The 9,373-nt window shown below is 42.1% G+C and overlaps 1 protein-coding gene across 1 annotated transcript; it reads left to right on the forward strand.

Moving 5' to 3' along the window:
* The first annotated feature begins 2,717 nt into the window (after window positions 1-2,717).
* LOC126334779 (defensin-1-like) lies at window positions 2,718-6,342 on the forward strand. The gene is made up of 2 exons (XM_049997381.1): window positions 2,718-2,853; window positions 6,091-6,342. Exons 1-2 carry the CDS (start codon window positions 2,784-2,786, stop codon window positions 6,255-6,257), a joined length of 237 nt encoding a protein of 78 aa, XP_049853338.1. The 5' UTR covers window positions 2,718-2,783; the 3' UTR covers window positions 6,258-6,342.
* Window positions 6,343-9,373: the final 3,031 nt, after the last annotated feature.

A 9,373-nucleotide genomic window follows, 5' to 3' on the forward strand; every position in this document is an offset into this window, starting at 1 on the left:
CTAATATCATAGTGGCCAAAAAGGTGTGTCAAGTCACACTTCATATTCTTTATTTGTGGTTATGAATGTGCTTGACTACTCTTACACCAGAATGAAATTTTCTATGTGGAGCAAAGTGTGTGCTCAAACGAAACATGTTGGAAGATTAAAGCCGTGTGCCAGATTGAGACCTGAAATCCAGACTTTTGCCTTATGAAGGCAAGTGCTCTAACAATTGATTTTCCCAAGCAGGGCACACGACCTGCTCTCACAGAGTTTCTTCCTCCAGTGCCTCATCTCCTACCTTGCAAACTTCACAGCAATTCTCCAGCGAAACTTTTGGTACTAGCACTCCTGGAGGAAAGAATACTGCAGAGACATAGCTTAAGCACAGCCTTGGGAATATTTCCAAAACAAACATTTTACTCTGCAGCGGAGTGGAGTCTATTTTAGTCTAGAATTTGGACATGTTGAAGAAGTTAAGCATAGATTTAGATTTCTTAAATAAGCTTGTTTTACTCTGGAATTCAAGTACTTCCTACCTTAATGCCAAAGAAGCTGCGAAAAATTTTAGGATGACACATTATGTCATCCTTCTTTCAAGGGGTGATACTCCGGCACATTTCGCAGGAGAATTTTTTTGAAGCCTGTAAGGTAGGACATGAGGTGCTGGTGGAAGTGAAACTTTGGGAAACGGTCGTGATTCGTGCTATGGCACCTCAGTCGGTAGAGCACTTGCCCGCGAAAGGCGTACGTCCTGACTTCGGGTCTCGGTCCGGCGCACAGTTTTAATCCGCCAGGAAGTTTCATATCAGTGCACACTTCGCTGCAGGGTGAAAAGTTAATATTGGGATATCATAGTAGTCAAACACCCACGTAAACAGTAGTAAACAACACATAGTGACTGACGCAACTTCTCAGCCATAGCGGCATTCAGTTTCAACAAAATAGTTCTTAAGATTCTTCTTAAAACAACACGAATAAGACAAGGGGTTATGCGTGAAGAAACACGAAATTCGAAAAAATAAGGACCACCTTAATGACGTATCATAAGAAAACATTCGGGATGTGTATCTTGAAGTTCAGCCGAGCAATCACAAGCTTTTCGTCTCTTACCATTTCATTGCTAAATTTAAGTTTAGCGTGTTCCACTTTCTCACCACCTTTCTAGCGCCAACAAATCAATTAGACTTCTAAAAATACATAATCGGCGTCGTAAAATGTTTCTCTTTGTATTGGGTAGTTGGTAAAACCTATCGATAGTTTTCTTAAATGGAAAAGTCCATCGAGAGATTATGAAAAACGCGTTACTTTCAGTAGAATTAATTGCATATTGCAAGGGTGCATTGTCGATTATTATTAATTCTTCCGCTTGCGGTGTCATTTTACTCCTCTTGTTCCTCCAGTCTTTAATTTACCTTTATCAAATATTTGGGGACACCCAGTTAGCGAAGTCTTCAAGGCGTTTGGATTAGTGATCAATATCTTTAAAAACTACACAATACTTGAGAACGGTAATGTGTAATTATCGTTTTCTTACTCAAGCAATATCGTTCGGTTTCTGGGAAGCTAGAGATTTTTGCGAAAGAAACACATTCGATGAATTAACACACCAAATAAGCGGCATCGCATATACCCCATGTCTTACTAGAAAGAAAGGAATGTGGACTTTTCCAGTGTCCTGTCATAAGTTTCCCACCGCTTGCGTAACACATTCATAAGTAAATAATTAATTTTACTGAGATGATGTGTTAATTTTCATACGTTGATTAAAGTGATGAGCCGTGAGATCAAATTATCGCAGTGGAGCACTGCACAGGATAATTTCACCACGAATGAATTAATTTTTAAACTATTGAGATTCTCTGGAATTCCCCAAAACATCATCAGATCTGAACACAGTACAGTACAGTTTCCTTTTATTAAGTTATTAGTGCAGTAACATAATACATTATACCTGAAAAAGATCAGCTACCAAGTTCAGCTCTGGTGACCACTTCAAGTGATTTCGTGCAGTGGTCACATATAGCGGCTGTCTTTTGGTAACTACGTCAAGAACTCATTGGATAACTAGCAAATTTATGTTTCGTTTGTCGTCACTCAAATCTTGTATGTAATATAATTTGATATTTGTACTCTCTGACGGTAATCTGGTATTTGATAAAGCATCTAGCCATCCGTATGGGCTTACAGCGTTATTATGAATACTGAAATTGATTAGCATATCTATAAACGAACTATTCCACGAGTGAAAACAAGAATGACAGTAGTTTTGACTCGGATGCTGCCTACATGTCACTGTTTTGCAAATAACCGAACAGGAAAAGTTTGTGTAAACACAGTCAGGAAACTGGAAGTTGCCAGAAGAGTCATCCTCCGCATAAATATAAGACAATAAAATAAGGAAATGGGTTGTAAGCGATTCGTCCCTGCTGCACTAAATATATACGACACAGCTGTTACAGGTGTTACCGTTTTGTAACAATTGCTCATTTCCTGCGTTTTTTTTCATATATGGCTGATGTTACGGAGTCTTTAGCTTTGTTTGTCCATGATGCGTGACTTGTAACTTGCGTGTAGCGTCGTAGAAGGTCGTTCTTTCTGGGAAAGGAAAACAGTATGCACTTCACAACGAGGTGACTAGCGCAGAAGATGCTTCTAAATGCATCTTGTTTGCACTGGGTCTGGCTACTGGGTGTAGCACGTGGCCCCATCTTGATCTCTATATATACTGTCACGCTGGTGCGGAAGAGCACACAGCAGGATTGCAGCAGACGCAGATTCTAGTGCGAGACTGTTTCACCATGAAGACTTCCATCGTCGTCTTATTATTCGCTCTCCTTACCATTGCCAGCATTGCCTCTTGTTCGCCAGGTGAGTCAAGCCTCATATTTCTCATGTTGTCACGATCCGTATCGTCTTAAGCTCGATAGTTGAATGATGAGCATATACAACTGCCGTACAGGTCCTTGTACTGTTGGGGTATTCCTTGGTGGGAGAGTTGGGACATTGTACAGTCATCGTCGTGATGCCAGTTGATGCCTCCAGTATGCCAGCATAGATACATCTGAAAGTCTACATATGAGGTGCATAGTGAATAACAATACTGGACCACTGCTAAAGGAGCCTCTTAGGCAACATTAGGCACTCAATCATGTTTTTACTATTTTTTAAGCCGTCTGAATTTCTACTGGTTTGTTACCTTTCTCCATTTCTTACAAAGCAATCGTCCGTGAACTGTTTCATTCACTCAAATCATTGTCTGAGTAACAGGAAGAAGCCATAACTCATGGTACAATAAAACTGATTTGTTGACTTGGACTCTTAATAATTCGCGATGTAAACAAGTTTTTACAGCGAAAACAGTAGATATTTTAGGAGGTGGTAGTATCGAATAAAACAATGACATATATCCAATTTATCTGTTGCAAGAGGTACAGGTGCTAGAATGTGACACAAATACTCGCAGAAGGCTTTCAGCATAGGGAAGTGATTGAATTCTAAGAATACTTTCATAAATTCCAACTACTACTTAAATGAACTCTCGAAAGTTCTCGATAACGTGACGTGTAGCTTTTCTGCGGTAGTATTGCTGTTCTTTTATGAACTTAGTGCCTTTTATAGTGCGAACCATCAATTTGCCTCTTGTGTTTACTTTTTCTTCGTAGACTTTGACTTTCAACCGTCGCCACGCTCGAAAATCTCACGTGGTAAGCTCTATGGACCTTCGTGGTCAATAAACAAAACTGTAAGGGGTGATCGCAAAGTTTCGGTTCGCAGGACGTGCAGTCCACAATCGGAATGCGAATTACGTAAAATCGCCGTGAGCGTATAGGCAGCTATCCCACCGACGCACCACGTTGAAGATAACCGTTTGCTAAACCCTGTGCCTTGCTGCATGAATTCCATAACTGGCTGCTACACATCCTCATCCAACAAGAAACGTTGACCCTTCAGTGCCTTTTTGAGGGACAGAAGGGGTGATAATCTCATGGGAAGAGATCAAGGCTACAGGCTGCAATCTCGCACTTCAGTTAGCGTAACTTCTGCGTAAAGACGTTGCCATATACGGATATGGTTATGATGAAGCGGCAGCACACCTTAGTGGTTTCCTACACATGTGCTACTCCATACAGGTATTCATTCTCCGATAGATGTCTATCGGTGTTTGTTCTTCGGCAACTAAGGAAAGAATAACAGTATGTTTGTCCTATTTGCACGCACTTTTAAATAATGTCGCCATACTTCGCGTTTTTACATTTACTGAACGCATGTCGGAAAGATACGAGTGCCACACTAAGAACTTGCCTACATTTCGGTGCTTCTGTACTCGCATCGGAATTGCACTACGTTGCATATACGCTGCAGCAATTATCTCAAACGGAAACTTTTCGTTCGCCCATTATATTTTTATTGATCCAATGTTCCGGAATGTTTGATTTGGATTACGCATGTGTCACCTGACGATTACAAAGTGCAAGGATCCCGTCATGCTGAAAGAACACACCCATCCTCGTAGCCAAAAGAACTTCTTCGTAGAATGCTAGTAGCTTGCTTTCAAGGAAGTCTCAGATATTCGGGGCATGTGAGACGATGCATTAATGGAATTTGCCCAGCCTTCTGAATGGTTGATCACATTACACGGCACATTTGCGCAAAATCCTTAACGAAAATGTGTCCCTACAAAGTGCGCGTTTCCGTCAGATCACCGACCTTAGACACAAGTGTTATTGAAACCATCACGAGTGAAAATCGCCTGATCAGTAAACAGTTTTGAATGGCATTACTCTGTGATTTGCAATAAACTAACGAGAAAATTACAGTCTTCTACATTCATCTCTTCCTCAAATATTTTGATTCTGTTGAAATGATATGGGCCGACGCATGCGTTTGTGATGTCCGCTTTATTCGTGTACGTGAAACACCGATTCCAGCAGAAGTTTTGTATGTGCTTGTAGATTGGATACGTTCCGTTAGTGCGTTACGTCTTCTGCTTCAGCCCCTCTGTTCGTCTGCGTCCTCATGTGAGATATGATTGCGGGTCCTGCACCCGTCTCTCCTCGCGTAGTGAAAACACAAGTAAACGCTCTTGACTCTGGTACTCCGTGATTAGGACCTCATGTATCACATCAGAAGATTCACCGTTAAGGACATGGTGCTCCACGTATGTGTTGAATAAAAAGCCGGCCGCGGTGATCGAGCGGTTCCAGGCGCTTCAGTCCGGAACCGCGTGACTGCTACGGTCGCAGGTTCGAATCCTGCCTCGGGCACGGATGTATGTGATGGCCTTAGTTTAGTTAGGTTTAAGTAGTTCTAAGTTCTAGGGGACTGATGACCTCAGATGTTAAGTTCCATAGTGCTCAGAGCCATTTGAACCATTTTTTTGTTGAATAAAAGTTTTCAGAAATTATTGCAACCACTCTTGTTTTGTGATGGTTCAGTTTTAATTGTATCATGATTAAGTTGAAGGTCGCCCAGCGGTTCTGCAACAGTATACAGTATAACATTTGACGATGAGTCGCTGGGCAACTAGGAAACACTCATGGTGTAAGAATAATTGAACTGTCACGAAAAGTGACAGGTTGGAGTTATTTCTGGAAACCGTCTGCCGTATTCTCTGCATGCATCAGCAGTGTTTCCACTACAAAACCTGTTCATACTTATCGTATTAACCAAACAAAAATTGGTCTCATGCTATATGGATGCTTTATTAGTCTCTATACTACTACCTCCTAAAATATTTAATGTTCCTCTTGAAACAGCAGGAGGGTGTATATATTGTCGTGTGATAAGCACTGTGATGTCACATAACAGAACTAATCATAATAACGCCGAAAAATTTGAAGTTAAAAGGAAAATAAAATGTGATCTAACTCAGATGCCTATAGCGAGATAGGAATGCTACATTGATAAGCTTACTACTGTTGCACCAAAAAGGCAAGTGCATTTTTGAAAATTTGAAAGGTGAGGTGATCTTTTGCTAATAAATTGCGAAAACACATCTTAAATTTTATATAATCAACAGCATTTTTCTCTCGGGGTTTTCGTGGTTAAATTCGATTCCCAAAGCCTGTGTGGCAGACCGTTAAAAGCCATGTTGCTCATTTCCAGCACCAGCCGATGAGGAGCACCACGGCGACCGCCACGTGCGCTTCACGTGTGACACGCTGAGCGTTTTGGGCGTGGAAGACTCGGCGTGCGCCGTCCGCTGCGTCGCGATGAACAGAGGCTACCATGGCGGACACTGCAAAGGGGGCGTCTGCCACTGCCGCAAGTAGGGGGCGACAGCAGCGGAACGCCACCCCTGGACGCTTACATGTACGCTCGTCAATAAACGGTCCAGCACTGTAGAGATATGCTGAACATTTGCGTCTTCTTTTGTTGTTCACCCCACACATTTGTACTGAACAAGCAAACTCTACCTAGGTGACGGATGTTGCACCCGCTTAAGAGGGGCACTTCCTAATTGGTAAAAAGTATGCTACTCAACTTACGAAGGTGAGAAACTAATTATGCCATTCAGTGAACCAAAGTGAGAAATAACTTCTGAAGTACGTTCGAGCATAGAGATGGTGGTAAGTGAACAGATGTGAAGCCAGCAGCCTGCACAATCAGACAGGTGGTGCTAATTTTATAAGAGCGCAGCAGTACAGATAAAGAATCACACGCAGTGGTACGTACATAGCATTTGTGGAGAACAAAGCATTTTCTCTTCTTACACAGCTCACTGCTTAAAGTGTCTCTTCACATATCTGACGTTCAAATTAATGGAGTGCGTTTATGACGTACTGAACACTGTTATGTAGAAAGAACACGCATAATACCATCAATGAAGGAGATTAGCGAAAATCGAGTAGTCGCAAATTTTTGCAGTTCTAGAAAGGAGAGTCATGAACAACGTACTAAAAATTCTGACCAGTGGGGCGTGGCCGTTAGGGTAGAGGATGTTAAGAGGTCACTTTTTCACGTTTTTCTCGAATAACTCAAAAACTACTGTTCCTAGCGAAAACGTTTCCTAGTGCAATAGTCAACAATCTTAGACTTCATGCTACAAAGATCCTATTGTTTCTGTATGACTAATAGTTTCTCTGTTGCACGGGATGGAAAATCGCAGATTATTAAAACTCATGTTTTAACGAGACAAAATTAACATTTATCTTTAAATGAAATTGGCTGAAAACAAATACAGCGTGTCCCATATACAACAACTGCGCCTCACGTTCCTGTTAATCACCTCCAGCCGAAATGCTTGTGAAGTGCAGCTGTGCGTCCGTGTATCAGTTCTTGCTAGGAGCTCGTATTTTCAAATGTTAGTCATGGGGCACTTTTTATTACAGCAGCTAATTGATGTTGTGGAGTATTACATGAAGACGGCCTCCATCAAGGAATGCAAAGAAATGTTCCAACCGAAGTATCTTGGTGGCAGCTTCCACGACCTGCACTACTCAAGATCTGTACAAGAAATAGAGGGCTGTAGGATTCGTTCAGAATGTGAAGAGAAATAGCCGATCAACAGTGAGGACCCCTGAAACTACTGACAGAATTCGCATGGACATTATTAGAAGTTCCCACAAGTCGATAAGAAGGTTATGGCAGCAAGATGGTGTATATCGTATGTCGTGTCGTCACCTACTAAAATATATAAAATTGAAAGGCGGTCGTGTGAATTGTGTGCAAGAGTTGTAATCTAAGAATCAGGAATAAATAGTTTATTATTGTTACTGGCTATCAACATCAATTACTAACGATTATTTGGTGCCCATGCTTTTCTTCCTGTCAGATGGGGCCTGGTTACATTTGTTAGGTTATCTAAACTCCCAGAACTGCAGATATGGTCGCAGGACAACTCACATATTCTGCATGAACAACTCATCCACCCAAAGTAGATAGGTGTCAGATGTGCCTTTCTGGCATGCACATAATTGATCCTGTGTTTTCCAATTACATCTTAAACAGTGCCAGATACCTAGAGAACTATGACTCTTCCAGTACACTATTCACAGATGCAGAGAAAATGTATGCAGTATTCGAATAATATGGAGCAACCACTCACACATCCAACCAAAGTATCGCCCACATCACCAACGTGTTGCCCCCAAGGTCACCAGTCTCAACACCAGGTGATTTTTTGTTATGGAGAACACAAAAATGGAAAATGAATGTTGACAATTCTCGCGAAACAAACGATCTTAACGGAACACTACTACTGAAATTAACAACATTACGCCTCTGGAATTACAGCATGTTACTGGTAACGTTAACGCACGAAGTCAGCGATGCCTGGATGTCCATGGCCACCGGTTCCAGAAGCTCTTGTAAACAGGTAACTTCATGTTTTTCTGTCACCATTATATATTCATTTTCAGTTAATTCATTCTCACTGAATGTTGGCCTGAGCGTGCCGGTTTTATTTAGGACACCCTGTATTAAACGTGTGAAAGACATTTAAGTGCAATTGAGCCGTTTTAAGGGATAAACTGTGTTACGGGGCTGTAACAGAGTGAAGCGGGAGTTGTGTGGAGTAGAACCGCGAGGGAAGGTAGGTCGTCAGATTGAGTTCACTTCCCTCCTGCATAGGTCTGCAAACTGAAAGTCGAGTAGGTGATTCTCCACTCTGTCTGCACCGCTACATCACAAGAAGCAACTACAGGGTGTCTCACAAAGTTATGCCGGCCCTCTACAGCATGCCGTAAGAATCATTAGTGATGAAGTCTGCAGACATGCCTGGAGAAGTTTATTTCCACAAAATGTGTAAACGCTACATGCAATGTACACTAAACGAGAAACACGTATAAACAGAATCTAGGTAAATCTCTGAACACTGCTCTACAATGCTGGAAGGGAAACTAAATGTTAGTCACGCTGAACGACAGCTGTAGCGTTCATCCAGGAAAGGCAACCTACTCCACTGTCACTTTTGCTCAAGTTTTAGTTTAGAGACAGACTCTACTTCCCCAGCGGTATCTGATAATAGGCTTGGTTAAGATCAACCACAGTAAAAAAGCTGCCCCCCCCCCCCAAAAAAAACCACGTGGAACAATTGTGTAAATCGGGCAAATGCACGGATTCGAGGATGACCGTTTGGTTAAAGGCCCTATAATCGACCACCGGCCTAAAATCCTTGTCTTGTCCCTTAGGAATAAGAAAAATGGGCGACACATAAGGCGAGGTGAATGGTCTGGAAACCGCATCCTTCAACATTTGATTCACTTTCTGCCGAAATATCCTACTTTTAGGGGGTAAATGTAAATGGGCGTTTGGCGTCATTGGGCGGGAGGCCACGCACGGGGCGGCGGCCGCCTTGGTGCAGGTCTTATTACATTCGACGCCACATTGGGCGACCTGCGAGCCGGATGGGGATGAAATGATGATGAAGACAACGCAACACTCAGTC

Source organism: Schistocerca gregaria, chromosome 2 (assembly GCF_023897955.1).
Source record: "Schistocerca gregaria isolate iqSchGreg1 chromosome 2, iqSchGreg1.2, whole genome shotgun sequence".
NCBI lineage: Eukaryota > Metazoa > Arthropoda > Insecta > Orthoptera > Acrididae > Schistocerca > Schistocerca gregaria.